Source organism: Notamacropus eugenii, chromosome 1, assembly GCF_028372415.1.
Source record: "Notamacropus eugenii isolate mMacEug1 chromosome 1, mMacEug1.pri_v2, whole genome shotgun sequence".
Lineage (NCBI taxonomy): Eukaryota > Metazoa > Chordata > Mammalia > Diprotodontia > Macropodidae > Notamacropus > Notamacropus eugenii.
The window spans coordinates 413,524,056-413,547,816 of record NC_092872.1 but is presented as its reverse complement, the minus strand read 5'-3'; the positions used below and the strand labels follow the sequence as shown (position 1 = coordinate 413,547,816).

At 46.8% G+C, this 23,761-nt stretch overlaps 1 protein-coding gene across 2 annotated transcripts in view; it reads right to left on the bottom strand.

Moving 5' to 3' along the window:
- Positions 1–23,078, bottom strand: part of UNC5A (unc-5 netrin receptor A) — a 103,942-nt gene extending 80,864 nt beyond the window's left edge. Inside the window, exon 1 of one of the 2 annotated variants that reach the window (XM_072631106.1) lies at positions 22,808–23,078. In XM_072631106.1, the coding sequence (XP_072487207.1) occupies positions 22,808–22,880 (73 nt within the window). In that variant the 5' untranslated portion in view covers positions 22,881–23,078. The remainder of the gene's footprint in view (positions 1–22,807) is intronic. The other variant, XM_072631107.1, reaches the window with a different exon arrangement.
- Positions 23,079–23,761: the final 683 nt, after the last annotated feature.

Below are 23,761 nucleotides of genomic sequence, written 5' to 3'. Positions count from 1 at the left end.
ACATTTATCCTGGTGAGGAGACAAGAAAACCAGCCAGGATCAGCCACAGGCAGGCACAGGGGGGAGGGCAAGGGCCCAGGCTCCGAGGAGGGTGGGGGAAGAGGGAAAAGGTGGCAAGGTCAGAGATGGGAAGAAGGGAGGAGAGCAGCCTAAGGAAAAGGAGAGGAAGGGCTCCTGTGGAGGGGAGAGAGATCAATGTCTGTCTGCCTCATGCCCAGTTTTCACCCTCTTCCACCTCCTCACATGGAATCAAGGGAGCTGTGTCTGAGTCACTGGGACTCTGGGCAAGTAATTTCTCTCTGAGTTTTATTTTCCTTACTGGTAAAAGAAGGGGAATGAGAGAAGAGCAAAAAAGAGGAAAAAAGAAAGTAGGTCAAAGATTCTCAAACTTATTTGCTGTGTAACCTCGGGCATGTCTCTTGACCCTATCTGGGACTCAGTCTTCCATCTATAAAATAGGAAAGTTAGGTGCCAGCCTGAGATTTCACTATAGGGAACTCTCAGGTAAGGCAGCTCCTACACTGCAGGTCAGCACTTCCTTTGCAATTTCTATTGTCTTAGAGAGTGCCTTAGAGCACGAAAAGGTTGGGTAGTTTGTCCAGAGTCACACAGCCAATATGAGTCAGGTGGGACTTGAACCCAGGGCCTCTTGACTCCTGACAAGGTCAGCTCTCTATTTACCACGCCATTCTGCCTCTCAGTATCAATAACTAATATCTTCAGAATGTTTTAGACTTAAGTGCTTTACAAATGTTATTTCACATGCAGTAATGTAAGGGTTCTTAATCTTCTAGTGTCATGGACCCTTTCAGCAGTCTGGTGAAGTCTATGGACCCTTTCTCAGAATCATGTTTTTAAATGCATGAAATAACATACACGGAATTATGAAAGAAACCAATTATGTTGAAATAAAGGTAAAATTTTTTCCTCTCCAAGTTCATGAGCCTTCTGAAATCTATCCATGGCCCCCCAGAACTCCTGCCCCAGGGAATCTGAGAGTCTTTCCAGCTTTCAGGTTTATAATTATGGCTTCTTTAAATGCCACCCCACATCTCGCACCACCTCACAGATGGTGACTCCATGACTCCCCCCTCTCCCTGGCCCCAAGATCACTCTCCATAAGAAGAGGCAGAAAGACACTAGATTGGAAGCCAGGGGACACGAATTAGAATCTGAATCCTGGGCCTCAGTTTCCTCATTTGCAAAATGAAGGGGTTGGCCTGCTCTTTAAAACCCTTTCTAGCTCTAACCTTTTATGATTTCATGGCATGAACTGTGAGCTCAGCAAAAGGAAAACTCCCTGAAGGCAGGGGCTGTCTTTGTAGCTACCATTTTCTTGTTTAACATCAATTAGTCATGTTCAACTCTTTGTGACCCATTTAGGGTTTTCATGGCAAAGATACTGGAGTGGTCTGCCATTTCCTTCTCCAGCTCATTTTACAGATGAGGAAACTGAGAGAGAGATTAAGTGACCTGCCCAGGGTCACACAGTTAATAAGTGTCTGAGGCTGGATTTGAACTCAGGTCCTCCTGACTCCAGGGCTGGCACTCTATCCATTGTATCACCTAACTGCCCCTTGTACCTAGCACAGCAGTCACTTAATAAATAGCAATCATTTAATAAATGATTGGAGTGAAATTGGACTTCAATACTCATGATAATTGCAGGCTAGGGGCTTCAGCCTTATTCTCCTTGGCTCCGTAACCTTTCACGTCCATAGGCACAGCCCAAGGAGCTGGTTCTGAGGCATCTTGGTAGTTAGAACCAGGGAGCCTCAAGTTCAAATCTGGCTTTTTATGCTTACTAGCTGTGACCGTGGGACAAGTCACTTAGTCTCTGCAGTCTTAAGTTTCCTTAGCTGTAAAATGAAGAGAATAGTAACAGCTGCCTCACACGGTTGCTGTGAAGAGATAACATCTGTAAAGTGCTTTGCAAACCTTAGAACACTATACAAATGCTAACTATTAGCTATTATTAGCTATGCGCACAGCCTCCCTTCTGTTCCAATCAAACCTGATTTTTACCGACTGAGAAGCCTTACTCATTGGGTCTGTCAGTCCTACTGGCCCTGTCCTCAGCCTGATTGGTCTCCATCACCAATTATAGCGAATGCTACCCTCCCAGACTCCCAGTGCTCATTCCTCCTACATCTCACAAGCCCTCCTAGTCCACTCCCCAGCCCTGAGTGCCCTCTACCCTGTACCACTCATTCTTTGCTTGAATACCTAATACAAAACAGGTTCCACTAAACTGCAGCCTGGCTCATTATGGGAAATGGACAGGGGGCAATGGATGAAGATGATGAATGGAAGGGATGGACAGACGGTGATCTATGGTGGGGACTGTTATGATGGAAAGGATCGAGAGAAGGGAAAGACGGTGGGGATAAACACAGGGAAAGATGGTAGAAGGAATGTTGCCCTCCCTCCAAAACTACCTTTTGTTTATTCTGGACATGCTTCTATATCTATACGTTAGCTCCTTTCATAGAATGTAAGGACCTTGGGGGCAGTGACTGTTTCATTGTTGTCTCTGTGTTGACAGGGCTGAGTAGAGGCACTTAATAAATGTTTGCTGACGAATTGTTAATTGATAGACAGAAAGACTAGATGACAAGGATCGAGAGAGGGAGAATGGCAAAGGTGAAGACCATTTCATTTTGTTTCCTCCCTGCCACACTCTGGACATTCTCCTTTCAGAGAAAGCCAAACCCATGGCCCATGCCCCTTGGCAGACAAGCTCACTTCTCTCCTTTTCAGACTCTTCAGTTTTTCCTCTGCCCTGGCTCCTTCCATTCCACCTTTTCCTTCTCTGGCTCCTCTAAGGAATAACCATGTTCCCTCGCTTATCAAAAAAGAAGTCTTCTTCTGACTCTTTAACCCTTTCTGGTTACTTCTTCCTTATTCTTTGAATGAATTAGCCATATCCACTATCTTCAATTTAGTTCAACAAGCATTTAATATGTGCCTACTATTAAGTATCAGGCATCGTGCCTAAACTAATCCACTAGAGATTAGAAAAACAGAAATGAAAAATTGCTCCTGCCCTCAAGAAGCCAACGTTCTCTTGGGGATACAAAACAGAAATCTAAGATAATCTGAGGAAGGGGAAAGTGTTAACCACTGAAAAGATTAGGAGAGGCATCCTGTAGGAGGTGGTTCATGGGGTAGGGATCTTAAAGGAAATTGGAAATCTCAGAAAGGAATGCATTCCAGGTCTATTCAAAAGTATGGAGATGGGAGATGGAATGTCAAATTTGGAAAATGACAATTAGACTAGTTTAGCTAGAGTTCATGAAGGGGAAATTACATGAAATCAATGTAGAAAGGCACGCTGGAGTCACACTGGAAAGGCTTTTAAATGCCAAGCTGAGAAGTTTGTATTTTATTTTAGAGGCAGCAGAGAACTACTGAAAATTTTTGAGGAAGAGGGTAATATGGTCAGTCCCGTACTCAAGGAAGAATATATTGGTGGTGCCATGAGAGATGGATTGGAGAAGTTTGGAAAGAGAAGAGACCACAAGCCAGGAGTGCAATTAAGAGGCTGTTGCGATGGTCCAGAGGCAATGAGGACTCGAAGTAGTGTGGTGCTATTTGAATGGGGAATCTATGCTATGTGGGTCTGAGAGAAGTGGACAAATGTGACAGATATTGTGAAGGAAGGGTGGACAAAATGTGTCAACTTACTGGATTCGGGTGGTGGGGGAGGGGGGGAGGGGGATGAGAAAAGGTAGAGTCAAAGATGACTTCCAGGTTTAGCAGCTGTGTGACTTGGAGGAGGCTGATGTTCTCACAGTCAGTCAGTAAGCATTTATTAACCACTATATGCCAGGTACTATGCTAAGTGCAAGGAATGCAAAGAAAGATAAAAACAGTCCCTGTTCTCAAGAAGCTCACATCCTGAAAGGGGAGATAACATGAATATAACTAGGTGCAAGATACACGTAGTATAGGTAGAAGGCAAATCTCAGGGATGAAGATACTACTAGCTTGGGGGGCTGGAAAATGCCTTCTGAAGGAGGCAGGACTTAAGCAGAGTCTTGAAGGAAGTCAGAGGTTCTAAGAATTGGGAATGAAGAGGGAAAACATTCTAAGTATGGGGTTTGTTGTTCAGTTGTGTCTGACTGTCTCCAATTGGGTTTTTCTTAGCAAAGATACTGCAGTGGTTTGCCATTTCCTTTTCCAGCTCATTTTACAGATGAGGAAACTGAGGCAAGCAGGGTGAAAAGACCTGCCCGGGGTCATACAACCATAAGAAACATTCCAGGTATGAGAGACTGCAGTGTAAAGGCACAGCTGGATCTTAGAGTGTCTTGGGGGAGTAAGTAAAGTAGACCAGAAAAGCAGGAAGCAGTCAGAGGGCGAAGAGCTTTAAATGCCAGTTGGAAGATTTTATATTTCATCCTACGAGTAGTAAGAAGTCAATGGAGGTAAGTACAGAGGAAAAGCTACTTTTCTCTTTTGGACATACTGAGCTTGAGATGTCTACGGGATGTCCATTCATTCATTCAACACATATTTACTAAGCGCATACTGTGTGCATGCAGGTCATCATGTCCTGAGTTCTGGGTGGGCTACAAAGATGTTAGGTAAGATATGGTTCCTGCTCACATGTAGCTCACAATCTAAAAAGACACCAACATCACTCACTGTACTACAGACTATGTAAGTGCATTATAGAGGCACATACGTGACATCTGAGGCAGAAGGCCATCACTGACCCTAGAGGACATTCCTCCTGAATGAGGTGGACCTTGAGTGTGGCTTTTAAAGGATAGGTAGGAATTAAGCAAGTAAGAGGGAGAGAAGAACTTCCAGATATAGGGAATGTGCACAAAGGCATAGAGATGAAATAGCAGTATGATATTTGCTAAAGTTCAAAAGGTAAGGTAGTGTCAGATAATGGAGTGTCTTGAATGCTCAGGCAAAGGAGCATAAACTTCACTCTGTAGGTGATAGGGAGTCACTGAGGATTTTTGAGCAGCGCAGCAATATGATTCAATCATTCAATCAACAAGCATTTATTAAGCTCCTACTGTGTCTTTGTATCCCCAGTGTCTGGAACATAGCAAGTATTTAATGTGTTTTTACTTTATTTTTCTCAAATACATGCAAATTTTTTAACATTTGTTTTTTTTTTTAATTTTGAGTTCCAAATTCTCTCCCTTCCTCCTCCCCCCACTCTTTGAGAAGGCAAAAAATCTGATATAGACTATACATGTGAAACATATTAAACACAGATTAAAAAAAACCCAAGGAAAATAAAGTAAAAAAAGTATGCTTTGATCTGCATTCAGATTCCATTAGTTCTTTTTTTGGAGGTAGACAGCATTTTTCATTATAAGTCTTTAGGAATTGTTTTGAATCATTGAACTGCTGAGAATAGCTAAGTCATTCACAACTGATCATCATATCTATTGCTATTACAGTGTACATTGTTCTCCTGGTTCTGCTCGTTTACTCTGAATCAGTTTATGTAAGTCTTCCCAGGTTTTTCTGAAAGCATCCTATTCATCATTTCTTATAGATTCATAATAGTGTTCTATCATAATCATATACCACAATTTGTTTAGCCTTTCTGCAACTGATGGGCATCCCCTCAATTCCCAATTCTTTGTTACCACAAAAAGAGCTGTATAAATATTTTTGTACATACAAGTTCTTTTCCTTTGATTTCTCTGGGATACAGATCTAGTGGTAGGCTTAATAAACTTTTATTGACAAAATGTACTAAACACTGTGCTAGATGGGAATACAAAGTTAAAAATGATTAGCTCCTACCCTCAAGGAGCTTATTCTCTATAGAACACAAGTATGTATGTATGTATGTATCTATCTGTCTATCTATCTATCTATCTATCTATCTATCTATCTATCTATCTATCTATCTATCTATCCATCCATCCATCCATCCATCCATCCATCCATCCATCCATCCATCCATCCATCCATCCATCCATCTATCTATCCATCTATCCACACATATAAACATGTATATATTTAAAAAAACAAGTTAACGGTTGGGAGTGAGGGTGGGTGGGTGATGGAACAATAGAAGCTAGGTGTTCCAACAGTGCTTTGAAGGAAATGAGAGATTACAAGAAGCACATGTGAGGAAAGAAGGTATTCTAGCCATGGGGACAGCAGCTGGTGCAAAGGAACGGAGAGAGAAGGGAATGTCATGTGTGAGGAACGATAAGGCCAGTTGGGCTGAACCATCGAATACATAAAAGGTAACTTGGCCCAAATTGTTATGAGTTTTAAATTCCAAACAAATTTGTATTTGATCTTAGAGGTTACAGAGAGTCAGTGGAGTTCATTATGTACTGATAAAGGGAAACTACCCAGGTCTAAACTGAGTGATACCTAAGCTCAGCTTCTGGCACACAGTAGGTTCTTAATAAATGCTTGATTAATTTCTAATTTAATTTTTAATTAAAGTTCACCAGCTACTGTTCCCTGCCTCAAGCCCCAGGAAATCCCTTCGCTATTTCTCCCAATCTTGCAGGTAGCTTCTAGGTGAAAATGGTGGCATTTGCCCCAATTTGAGAATTTGTCTGCCTGGGTGTGGGGGATTATTTGCTGACTCTACAGTCCTTGGCTCAGTGCCAGCTGATCAGAAAGTTCCTGGTGGTACAGCAGAGTTGTTGTTCTCATTGCTAATACTGAAATCACCAAATATCTCTCTGCCCCACCAAGAACCAGTCAGAAAATACAAGCAGGTTTCCATCACCTTAAAAATCAGAATAATTTGGCCTGACACACATCATCTCCAACGTTTGTGACATCTCCTTTCCTTGAATGGCCTCCTGCCATTCTTCTTAGCATCCTGCTCTAGAGTAAATCAAGATTTTTGCCTCCAAGCACCCTCCCATCCCACTCCCCCAAACTGACTCCAGTCTCATGCAGAATAGACTGGGGGGAAAGGGGATAATGGAAGTAGCCAAACCATTTTAGGAGACTATTAGAATAGTCTAGGGGACAGGTTGTAAGGAACTGAGCATGATAACCTTGGGGATGGATGAGTGGGGTAGGGGTCACTTGGAGACACTTGCAAAGAAAGACTCAACCGATTTAGGGTTGAGTAGATCTAGGCACAGGTCTAGAAGGGAATACCTTTGTCAGTCTGGTAAAGCCTTCGTATCCATTGTCAGAATAATATTTTTAAGTAATTGGAGGAAATGCTAAATTTCAGTTAGAGGTTAGTGAAAATAAGGATATAATTTTTTTTAATATCCAGGTTCATGGACTCCCTGAAATCTATCCACAGGTCCCAGCTTTAGAAACCTTAAAACTTTGGAGGGAGGTCAGAGTGGGAAACATATTCTCATAAAGAGGTGAGAGTTGATGCTTTGGGGGTGGATAAAGTTGATAAGTAAGTGGAGGAAAGATGAGAAGAAGCCTGAGCCTTTGAGGTCAACTCTGTTTAGGGGATTGAAGAAGAAAGAGAATCCAGTGCAGTAGAGAGAAAGGAGACCAACATGAGTTTGGTCTCTGAATCCAAGGAGGGAGAGAGCGTCCCGAAAAGGGGACTACATGTGGTTAGTAGTGGCAAACTCCAAAGAAGTCCCTTGATCACTACTTCTAATGGTCTTATTGTAGAGCAGGGGTTTTTAATCTTGGGGATCTCAATTCATTTTTTAAAAAAATATATTGATACCTGTGTTCCAAGATAATTTACTTCCTTTTTAATCATGTGTATTTTATAGTTTCCATTTAAAAACATTATTCTGAAGAAGGGATTTATTGACTTCACTAGACTGCCAAAAAGGTGCACGTCACAAAAAAAGCTTAAGAAACTCTGTCCTAGTGTGTTACGCTGGACTTTGTCAATCCAATCTAATAAGCATTTATTAAGGGTTTGCTATGTGCAAGGCACTGTGTGCAGAGACAAAGAAAAAATGGAAAAACATTCCCTCTCCCTTTGTATGAAGCCCCTCGAAATGCTAAATTTTTGTTCTGCAGTATGGAGGGGCAAAGTGTAGAAGGAGAAAATGGACTGAGGGCTGGAATTGGGCAAAAATATATGTCAGCAGAAGAGAGACAGGGAATTGGAGATTAGATCAGGTTTAGAAAGGAATGAAACATGAATGCCCTAGGGGTTGAATGCAAATGCTCCCTGGATCAGCAGCATCCCATAGGAACCTGTTCCTGGTCCCCTGGGCTCCTCCATCCTCACTACCCCTGACCAGCTACCAGAGAGGCGGGGACCATATCAGTCAGTGGGACCAGCTGATTTTACCCCCATCTGACCCCACACCCCACCTCCTCTAGCCATCTACTTTCCAATAGAAAAGATGGAGTGACAGCTCAGTACTTCTCAAAAGTTTTGTCTTCTAGGTAATTGTCATTCACCCCCTAAGCTATTTTTTTTCCAGGTGGAGGAGCTGACAGTGTTTAAATGAAATTCTGGGTGACATGTTCTTCAGTTTGGGTGGCCCTCCCCCTGGAACCATCAATGCACTATATCCATCTGCCTCCTCCTCTGCTTCCCCTTTCCAAGGCTGTCTAACCTAAGGCCAGGGGCTCTCCCGACAAGGGTCAAGGCTGACCCTCCTCCTGCCACATTCCTCTGACCTAGACACATTGTGCCATAATGGTTGGAGTGCTGGACTTGGGAGTCAGGAAGATCTGGGTTCAAATCCCTCTTCAGACCTTAAATGTGTGATCCAAAGTAAGTTACTTAACTTTTTTTGGCCTCAGTTCCTTAGCTATAAAATGGTATGGTTGGCTCAGATGGCCCCAAAGGTTTCTTCTAGCTCTAAATCTATAACTCCAATATCCTAGGATGGCCCTAAGAAAGGGATCAACGATGCCAGGAACTACCTTATATACCAGGACAGGCCTAGACATGGCACACCAGCCCCTAGCTAAGCCCTTCTTTGTGCTCCCTCAGACCCCCCGCCCCAGAGCTTATCACACAGAAGCACTGGGTCCTCCCACCCAAACAACCTAGCATGGGAAAGGAGGCTGGAGTTGCATCTTTTGGGAGGAGGAGCTGGAGGGTGGCAGGAGACAGAACTCAGTGACCGCATCAGAATCAAATAAACAAGTGTCTATTAGAATAATAGCTCCAAATTGCCTGCTGAGGGTGTGTGTGGGGGTGGGGTGGTAGTGTTTTCTGGTTTCAAAGCTTTTCCGCCCATTCTCTCAGCTCTCACTTAGAACAACCCTGGAAGGAAGGCTGGCAAGGCCTCATTATCCCCATTCTACTGAAAGGCGATGTCACAGCCCTAGGACTCTCGATGTCCAACCCAGCGCTTCTCCCATTGTGTGCTGGGCCCTGGGCTCCAAGCTGTGGGGGCCACAGAGAGAATGAAACTGGGCTCCTCCTGCCCTTGAGGTGCTCACTGTCTAGTTGGGGAGACATGAAATACAGCAATGAAAAGTTTAGATGACAGGACCAGGCAGCCTACCTCCTGATGCCCTGAGCTGGAGTTTTTTGGTGGTCTTTCCTGCAAAAATACCCCTTTCTGGGGAGTTAGGATCCTAGCTATTGAGTTTGAAGGGTCTTCAGCTTCATTCATGAGATGGCAAGTTCTCTGAAGGCAGGGATGGTTTGGTTTTGTTTGTTTGCTTTTTTTTTTTTTTCACCTTTCTTTACATCCCAAAAGCTTAGCATGATGCCTGGCACACTATGGGAATTTAATAAACGCTTACTGATAGACTAAGCTAATCTAACCATCTCATTTTAAGGATCAGGAAATTGAGGACTAGGTTAAATCACTTGCCCTAAGTCTTACAAGGAATAAGTGCAAAAGGTGGAAGGGTCCCCCACCTGAGTTCTTTGCTTAGGAGGTGGGCAGCTATGGATAAGATAAGAGAGTGTTCCCATTCTGGGAAGGAGGAAAGCTGAAAGAAGGGAGAGTGGGGTGGAGACTGACTGATCACAGAATAACTTCACAGATTTATGACAGAGAAGACCTATCCTGTTAACAGTCACATGGGTTCTGGGGGAATCACCCTTTTTTGGGAGCCCAGGCCTAGAGGTAAGGCTCCTGGACCTGGAGCCCCTTTATCTCACAGTATCTTACCTTACCCCCCAGCAAATATTAATATCCTTTTCCAGGGTTTAGGGAAGAGGGAAGGGAGTGAGCCAGGGGGGAAGGGAAGGGAGTTCTTCCCCAGGGAATTCTCTCAAGATAAGGGGAAAAAGTCAGGGAGAAGTTGAAGCTGTTAATTGCTAATCCCTGTGGACTCTGGGCTGAGGCCTTGGCAAACCTGCTCACGTGCCTACTGATTAAAACCAGATGGTTTAGATCTGCCAAGTGTCCCTAGGGTTCTTTGCCTGCCTCCCTTGTCCCTAAACTAAGAAGTCCCACCCCAGCCCTTCTGGGCCTCCTTCTGGCTCAGATTCTCCCAGTCCTGACTGATGGTGGTAGGAGCAGGGAGGGAAGGCCTGTGCTAGGGCTTGAACCCCAAGGAAATGGGAATAGGAGGAGACATGGTGAGTGGCCTCTGCCCGTTCTTCTTCAGAGAAGACCTGGGGGGCCCTCATCAGGTCCCTGAGGCTCAGAGTCTGAAACAATGAAGGCACCAGGTGGGTGGTGAGCCCCAGCCACTCCCTTCCCTTGAGACAAGGGAAACATGGAAAGGGGAAGGGGGCCCTAGACACCTTCCTCCCAGTCTGTCCTGTTTGTCCCTTTCCACCCTCCCTGCCCCTGGCCCAGAGCTGAAAAGTATCTTCAAGCAGGAAATGGACTCCTCTTCCCCTTAATATCAGCTGGGAGCTTCAAGGTGACCCTGAGCAATGGGCCTTCCAGATTCTGGACTGGGTAGAAGAAGCAAAAGCTTTAAGCTGCAGGAGAGGTTGTACTGTATGGGAGGGCCACCTTCCCACTTGCTCTATGCTGCTAGTGACCACTCCCTCCCCTCCCACCTGCAGTCCTTTCCATCACCCATAGGGAACTCAGGCCCCTACTGATCTGGACTCCAGATCTGGATCTGGGGTGGGGGCCAACAGGATTCCTAAGGGCAAGGAGCATTACCTTCAAGGGAGGGCAGAGATTGGGAGATGCCTCTCTTTCTTTGTCCACCTGGCTCCTGGGTACTTAGACAGAGGAATGGGATGGTGGTGGACCTCCCTGCCCCACACAAACACAGAACATCTCACCTACAGGGAAAGACAAAAGCAGGCTGGGCTCCTGCTCCCCCTTCTGAATTCTGTTCTCTTCTAATCCCATGGGAGGAAATCCAAACAAAGACATTCTATACCTCTTTTCTTTCTCTTTCTCAAACACACACACACACACACACGCCCCACAAATGTAAAAATAGAACTAGATTTAGATAGATGCTGGTCCTGAGTTTGAATTTTGGCTTTTATCCTTAGTACCCGGGTGACCCTTTTCAAGTCTCAGTTTCCTCCTCTGAAAAATGAGGCATTTGTCCTAGATGTCCTAAGTCTCCCCCACACTCATTTATCAGTGCCCCTTTCTCAATCGTTGTCCCTTGGATAGGGGTGGGAGTGGGGGCAGGGAGGGCTCCGTGTGACTCTAAACAGCCTTATATCTGAGTCAGAATAGCTCGTGCACAGAGTTTACAAACAAAAGCCTCAGGGATGATATGTCTTTTTCTGTACACATGGGTCAGGTCTCACACATGCCTGGCTGATCCTAGTTTTTCCCTTGAGTTTGTAGAAGGCTGAAATAAAAACATTCTGACCTGGGCTCAGGCTTACCTGGCCCATCCCTCAGCTCTCTGAGTGATGCCTGCTCCCACATCAGCAACCACCTTCACCAGCAGGTGCAGAGTCCCACTGTGGGTGGAGCAGGTGGCAGGCAGATGTGAACAGGACCGTTGGGAACACCTGCTGCCCAGAGTAAAAGTGGTCTAGAGGTCGTCAGTGTCTCAGGACCCCACCCACCCACCTGGAGGTATGCATGGATAAGCAACAAATCCCCACCCCACTGAGCTCATGATCGGTCCCCATACACTCACCCTGCCTCCCGATCTCTCTATTTCACTGCTTTCCAGATTACCCAGTTCTGAAAATCAGGAGTCAGCCTCAACTTTTCATTCCTACTCCCTGTATCCAATTTGTTGCCAAGTCTTGTGGATGCAACTCCTCACAATCTCTCTGGAAACTGTCTCCTCTCTATCCACACACCACAACCACCCTCAGGCCTCCGTCACTTCTCACCTGTGCCATCATTACAGAAAGCACCTCACAGAGACCCCCGCATCTTGTCTCTTCCCTCTCCAATCAATTCCTCACCCAGGTGCAAATTGGTTATTTCTGAAACCCAGGTTTGATAGTGTCATTCCCTTGTGGAAGAAACCTCAAGCTCCTTATTGTCTTTAAGGACAAAAAATTCTTCTGTGTGGCACTGAAAGCCTTTCACAGTCTATTAAAATGGAGATCCCTCTCTCTGGCATTCACAATCTTTCTCCTACCTCTCTTTCCAGGCTGATTGCCTATGACTCCCATGTACTCTACAATCCAGCCAAAGAAGCCCTCTTACTCTTATTGCTTCCTATCCACATTCCATCTCCTATCTCTGGGCCTTTTTCTGTTTTGTTTTGTTTTTTGCATCAGCTGTCTGTCCTCTAGGCCTGGAAGGCCCTCTCTCCTTATTTCTGCCTCTTGGAACCCCTCCCTCCTTTCAAAGCCCAGCTCAAATGACACCTCCTTCAAGGGACCTTTCCTGATTCCCTGAAGTAATTGATGTTACCCCTTCATTAATTATTTTGGTGTAATAAATGTAACTGCTTTGTATTTATTTTTTTAGAGACCTCTCTGTATATAAGTAGTTTATCCCCAGTAGAATACAAAATCCTTGAGAGAAGAGACTTTCATTTTTGTCTTTATATTCTCAGAATGTAGCAAAGTACCTGGCACATAGAAAGCACTTAATAAATTCTTCTTAAAGTGAATTGAGTTGGATTGAGGCAAGGTGATTTCCAACCCCTCGGATAAGGTCAGGATTTGTTCTAGCTTAGGACAGCAAGATGACTGACCCCCAGGGGCTGCATCAACTCAATTCTGTTCAACTTTCATTAAGCCCTTACTGTATGCAGTGCTCCTGGTTGGTATACAAAAAAAACACAGGAGCCTGGATTGTAACAAGATGTAGAAACGTGCACAAATAACTGTGAAATGACGTAGAGGCAGATGAAATCTGGTAAAGAGGGCTTCATAGGGGAGCCAGCTGGCATCAGGATCTGTCCTGGAAGGAGGAGAATGTTTTTAACAGATGGGGCATCCAGGGCTGTGGGATGGTCATAGCAGAGAGTAAAGATGCAGAATGTCGTACTGGACACTGGATGGAGAGTCAGGAAAGCTGGGCCTGGATCCCAGCTCTGCCACCTCCTAGCTGTGTGTGCCTGTGAGAGAGAAAGCCCTTTCCACTCTCTGGGCCTCAGCTTCCTCATCTGTAAAATGAGAAAATTGGACTAGGTGACCTCTGAGACCCTTCCAACCCTAAATCACAACAAAGCAAGCAATTCAATAGAGATAAGGCTGGAAAGGCAGTGGGACCCTCTGCCCAGGACCTCAGGGACAAAATCTCAAAGGACAACTTGAGATCTTTGCTCCAGTCAGGATAGTCCACGAAGAGGGGGAACCAGGAATGAAGAGATGCATGACTCTCTCCTCTGCCCCACTGGGGATTTGTTCTTGGTTCTCTTTCCTCTACTGTAAATTTTAAAAAATTTATTTTTATCTAAACTTAACAAACACCCTATTTCCATATACACTGTAGAACAGAAGGAGGGGGATGTACAAGAAACTGCAAATCTCCATTATGTGCAACTTGCTTTTATTTTTAACTATATAATGCAATTAACATGTAACTCTCAAAGCTGTCCTCCTTGTTTGTGATTCCTTCTCACCTTTCTATTTCCTTCTTTTTTGGGTGGGGGAGGGAAGAGGAGAGACTCTATCCCTATCCCTTCTTCTCTTTCCCAAATTGAAAAAAAAAAAGAAGAAAAACAAAACCCTTTTAATATATGCACAGTCAAGACAAGCAGATTTCCCCCACTGGCCATCTCCAAAAATATGTCTTATTCTGCATCTGGAGTCCATCACCTCTCTTTCAGGAGGTATGTGACCCCAGTGGCTAGTCAACTAGTATTTATCAAGTGCCTACCATGTGCGAGGTATTGTGCTAAGTAGTGGGGACACAAAGAAAGGCAAAAAAAATTAGTCCCTGTCCTCAAGGAGCTCATAGTCTAATAGGGAGAAAGGCTACAATGACACCTTCCTGAAGGAGATGTCTAACCTGGCTTGTCCTGCAGTCATCTGGGAAGTTGTGACTCAAGGCTCTCTTCCTGTCATCTGAATGGTGACAGAAGATCAATCTCCAGGCAGTTATAGAGAAGAGGGATTCCTGAACCCCTTGTCTGACCTGGGAGATCTGTACAATAAGATCGTGGCCAAAGTGGCAACAATCTAAGCATCCAAGACACATTTATTAAACAACTTAGATACAATGTATTGAACCAGGAGCAGATAACAGTAAGAGTTGAGGTTTACTTTAAGGTACACTGTGGCAAAGTAGATACAGAGCCAAACTTAAAGTCAGGAAGACCTGGAAGTCAGTCCTGCCTCTGACATGTACTGGCTGTGTGACCTTGGGCAAGTCACTTTAATGTCTCAGTGTTCCCAGGCAATTCTCTAAAATTATTCAACTGCAGAAGAGTCGTCCTTTGGTATGGGGAGTTTCCTAACCATCCTTATTATGATCTCCATATATTAATTAATATATTACAACACATTATATTATAGAATACAATATATTATATGTGTTATTATGGTCCAGATTTTAAAAAAAAGGCTTCCAAGGGATTTATATGCATTGTCTCATTAAGAGGAAGCTCTCTTAAGACTATAAATGGTACAGATGTGCTGATTTGCAATGGAAGAGAAATTTCCTCACTGGTGAAGTCATATGACATTTTTTTTTTTATAAAAAGGCTAATTTGGTACTATAAATATTATTGTTGTTTGTTATTTTCATTATTCCCATTTTACAAATATGGAAACTAGAAAAATAAAATACTAAATAATTTTTTTAAAAAAGATATGGAAACTAGATTCAGAGTACTAAAGTGACATCACGCCCATGGTCACATACAATTCTTAAGCTTCCAGGGTGGGACCTAAGCCTGATTACCTGCTGACTTCCAGTTAAGTAAGCACTGGCCTCTGGTCTATAGCATATCACCTCAAAAATCAAGCTGGTTTTTTTTTCTCAATTCAGCTGAACAAACATTTATTAATTGTACAAACCACTAGACACAACCAAGACAACTGACTGAAGGACTCTGAGCAAAAACAAGCCTCTGAATTTTCTCAAATTATGGAATGGGAGCCCAAAGTCTATCCCTGAGTCATCCCCCACTTCTTGTGGTTGGCCTGCCTGAGATGGGAAGGAGTCTGTATGACTGCCAGGGTCAGCAGAAGACAGTGCCAAGGGTCAGGCATGTTACTTTTCCCTCGGTGAGCCTCAGTTTCTCTATCTGCAAAGAGGCAAGATCCTAGCTCAGTCCCTTTCTAAGATGCCAGATGAAGAGTCATGAGACCCAAATGGGAAAAGAGGTGTTTCCTTTAAAAGACAAGTTGACCCCTCCCTTGTCATCTTCCCCAGTCTTTTCACTTCATCTCTACCTCTTCACTGTAAAATGAAGGGGAAGGGGTAAGACTAGAGTAGAAAAATCTCTGAGGACTTTTCTGGCTCCCACATTTTGTGAGTCTGAGTTATCATGCCCTCCTGAAGGGCAGGATGAGAGTGTCTTGGGAAAAGGAAGGAGATCAGCATGAATATAATGCCCATTATGTACCAGGCTAAGCACTTGCCAAATATTATCTCATTTGATCCTCACAATGCCCCTAAAAGGTAGGCACTTTATTATCCCCTTTTTACAGCTGGGGAAACTGAGGCAGACAGTGGTTGCTCAGGGTCATACAGCTAGTGAGTGACTGAGGCCACATTCGAACTCAGGTCTTCCTGACTCCATGCTGGGTACTCTATCCACTGAGCCACCTAGCTTAGGGAGTGTGCTGGTGGAATTACAGCACCTCATGGAAAAGAAACAGCAACATATCCATGAATAGCTGGAGGCAGAATACATGAACAACACACACATGCATATGTATGCAGGTAAATACCCTTGTGTAACTAATATGGCTATACACAGAGGCTCTTTTTAAATCTCAAAGAACCAGGTAAATGACAAAGGCCTATGAGTCAGTCCCCTGCTGTGGCTCTTCATGACTTACTTCTAGAACCAAATGCAAATTCCCTTATTTGGCATTTAAAGTCCTTCAGAATGGGGTACAACCCACCTTTCCAGCCTCATGACATATTACTCCCTTTTATGCATGCTAAGGTCCAGCCAAGCTGGCCTTTTCGCTTTATCCCTCACACACAAAGAAGGAGGGAAACAAGCACTTATTAAATGTCTACTGTGTGCCAGGCACTGTGCTATGTCATTTCATTTGATTTTCACAGCAACCCTGGGAGGTGCTATCATACCCATTCTACAGCTGAGGAAACTAAGGCAGACAGAAGTTAAGTGACTTGCCCCAAGTCCCACAACTAATAAGGGTCTGAGGTTAGACTTGAACTCGGTACTCCATCTCCTGCATCACTTAGTTGCTGCCTCTACACTCCATCATTCACCTCCCATCTCCACGCCTTTGCACACACTGTATTCCATGCCTAGAATGAATTCTCATCTACTCTGGAATACCCAGCTTGCTTTAAAGCTCAGTTCAAGAGCCACCCTCTACATGCTTTACCGCCTCTGACCTCTGCCTTCTGGCTGCAGATTCCTTCTCCCTAGTATGGCCTTATGCTTGTTTTGTGTCTGCTTACTTATGTACGCATTGTTATTTTTGCACATGCGTATGTTATATGTGTACTTATCTATGTCATCTCCTCCATTAGAATATAAGCTCCTTGAGGGCAGGGATGTTTCATTTTTCTCTTGATATTCCCAGGGCCTGACAGCACAGTGCTTAATAAGTGTTTCTGGAATGATACAAACTACATCCTGGCACCTGAGTAGGGGAGTCTGTGTAGCCAGTTTCCTTCCCCTCTCTAGGACACACCTCAAGTCTAAGGGCCACTCCTCAATGCCCCAAAGAAGAGAAACAGCTGGTTTCCTCAAACCATTCCTTATGTTCTACGACACACCTGGTAGTTGGTGACCCTCCCTGTCCTGTTCTCTAGCCAGAGCATCTGCCTACACAGCTGGAAGTGAGTCTCCCTGCTACAGATGGGGAAAGAGAGCCAGCCTTCCTTCCCATAAGACCCACTTCCACATGGGTGCCAACACACTTCCTAGGATCATACATGAATTCATATGAAACCATCAAGATGAGTCAGGAAGACTCATCTTCCTGGGTTCAATTCCAGCCTCAGAAACTTAACTAGCTGTGTGACCCCTGGGCAAGTCACTTAACTCTGTTGGACTCAGTTTTCTCACCTGTAAAATAAGCTAAAGAAGGAAATGGCAAACCACTCCAGTATCTTTGCCAAGAAAACCCCAAATGGAGTCACGAAGAGTTGGACACCACTGAAAAACGACTGGACAACAGATGTACTAACAGTTCAGAAGGAGGAGATTGCAGCAGTGCATCATGGTCTAGCGGAAAGAGAACTGACTAAAGATCAGAGGACCTGGGTTCAAGTCTCACAAGTCATTTTAGGTAAGAAATAATCTCCCTGAGTCTCAGTTTCTTCACCTGAAAATGAAGGGGGTTGGATGAGGTGACCTCTGAGGTCTTGTCCAGTCTAGATCTAGAGCCTGAGGTGAAAGATCTCGAAAGCAGAATGTCAGGGCTGGATGGGACCTCAGGCATCACCCAATCCAACCCTCTCATTTTGCAAATAACAAAACTGAGAAGGGGGAGTGGTGAGAAGTGCATTTCTTGAGGCCATACAGCTATTTAGTGACTTTAGTGTGCCTCACACCCAAGCTCTCCCTACTTCTAGTCCAGAAAAATGGATAAGGATCTAGGTGGGCAGAGAGGAAAGGAAAGGCCATTCTAGGGGAAGGAAGCAATGTGAGCAAAGGGAAAGCACTTCAGCCAGGAAGCAGGCAGGACTGGGATGGAGAGTGTGTATTAGGGAATAGTGGGAAACAGGGTTGGAGAATTAAACTGGGATCAAATGGTACATAGCCTCAAATGACATATAAGTTGAGATTTGATCATGATGATTATGATATTAATAATAAAAAATCTCAACTCTGATTCACATTTATATGGCACTTAAAAACTCAAAGAATATCTTTCTCACAATTGCACTGCTAGCTACATACTGTCCTCATTTAACAGAGGAGGAAACTGAGGCCAGAGAGGTTAAGTAATTTGTTCATAGTCACACAGCCAATTAAGGGGCAGAGCTGGTATTCAAATCCAGGCTGTCTGACTCCAAGCCCAGCACTCTCTCTACTTTATCTAATTAATTATAATCATTCATTCAAAGACCATTTATAAGGTACCATGTGCCAAACACAGTCCTAGGCACCTGGGATACAAAGACAAAAGAAAGAAACAATTCCTACCTTTCAGGATCTTACATTCTGAATTTTTTTGGGGGGTGGGGTTAGGGAGAAAGGAAGAATATAACATATATACTGATAGGCAAATACAAAATATATACATTCAGAGTAAATACAAAATAGTTTGGGGGAAGCATCAATAAATTGTGGGAATTAGGAAAAGTTTCAAGGAGGAACTGAGCTTTGAAGGTATCTGAGCATCAGAGTGACTTTCAGAAAATGTGTACAAAAGGGATTTGGAAGGGCAGGGGCTCTTGGCACAGGGTGAGGAAGATACAGAGAGCTGGTTGGGAGATTGGGGCAGTGGTGATGGGGGACTAGATGGGTGGGTGAAGGGCTGGAGAGGAAGGTATGACTCCAAGGTATATTTCGGAAGGAAAAAATGACAGGACTTGGCAACCAATTGGATGTGAAGCGTGAAGGAGAGAAAAGAAGCAAAAAGGACACAGATCTGAGGCTGGGAGGAGGGTGGTGCTTTTGTGAGAAATGTCAGAGCCAGGGAAAGCACACAGGAAACCTTAGAGCATCAGGGTGGAGAGGTACATCCACAGAGCTAGATCCACACACAGTCACCGGGCCATGGCCACAGACACAGCTCTGGACACATCCCCCCACCCCACTTTCTGCACTGGCAGGTCTGGATGCCTTAATGCTTGGAGTTGATGGGGGCCAGGTAGGGGAGACCCTCTTGTTCTCTGGGCCAGTATACAGAGAGGGGCCCTCCGTCCCCTATACTGGAAGGGCAATGGGGGGGGAGGGGACAATGAGCTCAGTAGACTTTGGACCTAACTCATCTCATTCTGGGCAGGCAGATGTACTTTATGACAAAGAATACTTGATTTGGAGCTGGAAGACTGAGGGGTCAGTCTCAGGTTCTTTCGCTTATTATCAATAGGCTCCTGGGTAAGTCACTTACCACTGACTGTCTACGCTTCAGCTTACTCATTTATAAAATGGGGATAACAATACTCACAACCCTCCCTACTTCATGAAGCTGTTGTGAGGAATGGGACCTACTATGAGGCCCATCCTAGCTCAACCTCTAGTCTTCCCTAGCTCCTCAGCATCCCCACCTTCTATATGTGGAGAAATGAGCCTGAGGGAAGAAATAGAGCCCATGAATGTCCTCCAGAAATGACCATGTTTTCCAAAGATTGAATAAGTGGGTGAGAGAATGAGATTCACAAGGGAAGCAGGGAGGGAGAAAGGGAGGGAAGGAGAGAGGGTGGGAAAGAGAGAGAGAGGAGAAAGAGAAACAGAGAGAGAAGAGAGAGAGAGAAGTCTGTGTAAAAGATCTACATGAGAGTAAAAGGTTTACATGAGAGAAGAAAACATAAATGAAAATGTGCTTGATAGAGAAGGATGGGTGTGTAAAGAAAGAAAAACAGGTAAGAATGGGAGTATATGTGTAAGAGATGGGTGTGTGTGAGAGAGAACTAGACAAACAGGAGGGTGTTATGTGTAAAGAAGGCTAGGGAGAGAGAAAGAGAAACAGATATGAGGGTGTGTGAGAGAGGAATGGATGTGTGTAAGTGTGAGATGGGTGTGAGTGTGAGATAGAAGGTATAGGAGAGGGGTGTGGGTGAAAGAAACTGGTGTGTGAGAGGAGGAGGGCTGGGGTCAGGGCTGGGTCAGGCCTGGGGGGAGTGGTTGGAGGTGGAGCTATGGTTTCAAATGAAGTGGCATCAAACCCTGAGCTGGGGCTTCCGGCTCCCCCTGCCGACACAGATACCCACGCAGACCTGCATCTTTCACTGAGCCATGGCTGAGAAGCTAGGGCTAGGGGGTCACTCCTGGGCCACCCAAGGTTTTCCTACCTGTGCTACCCACGCACAACAGACCACCCTGAGTGTTTGGAGAAAGGCCTTTAGAGCACCCACCTTGGCTCCTTTCTCCTCCCCTCCCCTTGACCTGAGAGGCAGATACATTGTCTGACGGGGTGGGGCCAGGGCTACCCCTAGACACACACATATACATACACACGCTGGGCACTATGCTTACCTAGAGCACTGCAGGCAACCTCTGGCCACTGCCCAACAGGTGCCCACTCTGCTACCCTGCTCTCCCCTGCTGCCTCTTAGTTTATTCCCTTACAAAGCTCAGTTCTTCTTTCTCCACACCCCCCAGAAATCTGCCAGTGACTGGTACCAACCCTCCCCCCAACCCTCTGCAAGGCTGTGCAGTCCTGACTCACTGGCAGCCCCCATCATGTTCATCTGTGCAACACACAAACACATAACCCTCACATACGTGGTACAAATTGCAAATACACATAGCCATCTGTGCAACATGCAAACACCCCCCACAGTTGATCCATACAACATATAAACACATGTGCACCCTCACCCAGATGTTCAATATCACATACAAACACATATCCATCTGTGCAACATACCAATACATACCAACCAACCTGTCACACAAGATCTCCCATACATGCATTCATCACACACGACCATCCATGCAACATTCATCATCACACACATGACCATCCATGTAACACACAAACACACCCATCACACAAATGACCATCCATGCAACAGGGAAACAGCCCATTCCTTAACTCCTTCGTGTAACATGTATACATGTGTATCACCATGTCATCTATGTAACCTGCAAACATCCCCTCAACACATGTTCATTTGTATAACATGTAACAACATAATATAAGATGAGGGAAATACTAGGACAGAAGGGCTAACTTGCGTGTAAAGGGGAGAGAAGGGTGGGGATGAAACAGAAGGGGTCTTAGGGATGCTGAGGGGCACGATGGAGTAGTGAGGAGGCAATAGAAGTCTGGATGAAAAGGGGCAGGGGAATAGGAAGTACAGAGGTGGGATAGGAGAAAGGCTGGAGGGACACGAAAAGAGACAGGAGGGAGTGGGGGAATGATGGAGAAGTGGCAAACTGGAGTAGAGGACTGGACAATAGAAGGATTGGAATGGCTGGGAGGGAGAAAGGCTCAGTGGGAGACGTTGCTCCCTAGAGAGACCATTTAAGGAAATGGGCATCAGCATCAATCAGGCAGCACTTCCCCCCAAAAAGCTCTAACCAGCAGACTCTCCCAATAAATCCTGCAGCACAAGGCCTCTGGCCCCGAGTTACCCCTGTGACTGTGAGTGACCGCTGTGACTAAGACCACCTCTGGCAACAGCTTCCCTCAGTCAAACAGTGACTAGCTGTTTGACCCAAGCCAGGTTCTGTGATACCCTGTCCTCTACCTGGAACAAGGGACTCTAGGGGAAAAGGAAATGGAGCTTGGGGGAGTTTAGAGCAGCATCCCTGGAGACTGCAGGGGCCCTGGGCAGCTGGCCGTCCCATCTCTTGGGGCTCAAACCAGCCACTACCTTACCTAAGGGGAAAAAAAGAATCAGGGTGGGTAGGGCAGAGAAAAGGTGGGGGCTCTGATCAAGAAGGACGAAAGACAGAGGGGGAGGGAGGGGAAGGATGGAGAGAAGACAAGAGGGAGGCAGGAGCTCCACTCAACTCATTGCTAATGAAGGAAAAAAGAATGTTTTCCTGTGAGATCCCTGGAGGGCACTGCTACTGTGTCCATATGGAAGCCTTTCTTAGGTATGCACGGGGCATGTCCGACCTGCACTGGAGGTGGGCAGGCAGTCAGGCTGGCCAGCCAGATGTGGGCAGATCCCTGTGTGCCTGCTGAGCCCATCACAGGGCAGACTGGTGAGGGGAGCATCCTCGTGGAGAGGGGGTCGAGGGCTGGAACAGATGGGATTCAGGCAGGACAGGGGATGCTTTAGTTTCACTAGGGTACACACGTCAGGGAAGGGATTGACTTCACTGGGTTTTCTACTACAGACAGCAGAACCAGGACGCAGAGTCCTCCCTTCTGTCCTCCCCCGCGGCCCCCGCTCCCCTTCCCACCCCCACAGTGGCCTCCCAGTCCCAGCACACCAGCTTGCAAAGTTCACTCGCCCAGGGCTCCACCAAGAACGCCCGCTCCAGGGCATCTCTCTTCTCCGCCCCCCCCCCTCCCCCCAGCCCGGGGTTCAGGATCGCTGGGCAGACCCCAGAATTGGGCGGCGGGGCGGGAGCGGGGTCTGGGGAGCGGAGGAGGTAGGGGGGATGGGAGAGGGGCCGGAGATAGTGGCGGGGGCGCCGGTGGGGAGGTGGGCGTAGGACAGCGGGGAGCCGCAGCCCGGCCCGCAAAGTTTGGCCTCGGGGGCCCAGTGCCACGCGGAGCGGGCTTTCCCCGCGGGGCGCGCGCCTGGACCCCCGCACCCCCAGCCCCGGACCCACAGAGCCCTGGCCGCGCAAGCGCCGCGTGACTCACCCGAGGAGCGGAGTCGGACGGCGAGGACGAGGGCCAGGAGCGCGGGCCACAGGCCCCGCGGGGAGCAGCCCATGGCCAGGCGCGCGGGAGGACGATGCGGGCAGGAGGGTGCGGGCAGGAGGGTGCGGGCGCCCCGAGCCCCGCGCCGCTCAGAGCCTCAGCCCCGTGCCCCGGCCCGGGCCGGCCCCGGTGTCCATGCCCCGGGGGCCGCCGCCCTCCCCGGGGCGGGCCGGCTGCATAGACGCCACTCCCCGGCCGCGCCGGCCCGCGCGTGGCTTCCCTGGGCGCCGGGTCCGCGGCAATGCAGGCGGAGCGCAGCGAGCGGAGCCGCGCGGAGCCGCAGCCAGGGAGCGGAGCTGGGGGGGCGGGGGCGGGCGGGGGCGCCGCAAAACCCGGACTGGAGCCCGCGGACCGGAGTGGCGACGGCGCCCGCGCCCGAGCAGGCGGGGAGGAGGGGCCGCGCCGCGCTGCGCTGCCGAGGGCCCTGGCCGCCCCAGGGCGGGGAGGGGAGGCCCTCCTGCTCCTCCTCCTTGTAGATGCCCCCGGGGGAGGGGGCAGAAACCTGGGCTGGATCCCAAGCCCCTGGAATGATGGTGGAGTCATAACACTGGGGTGCTGGCAAGTGACCTAGGCATCATCTGGTCTTTCCTAGTTTTACAGATGAGGAAACTGAGGCTCGGAATCAGGGAATGTCCGAATTGGGTAGGACCTTAGAGTCGTTTAGTCCAGTCCCTTACACAGATGGAAGGGGTGGGGGGGAGAGGAGGAGGGAAGGAGAAGAACAATTTGTCCAAGGTCGCATAACTGTAAAAGTGTCAGGAGTCCTTCGTGAGCCCAGCTGGTCTTCTGAGTCCAGGACACCGCAGGTATTCGAGGGGTCAGGAGCTAGGCTACATACACCCAGAGGCCCCGCGGGCTCCTGTGTTCGGGGGACACGCCGCCACACCCATGCAT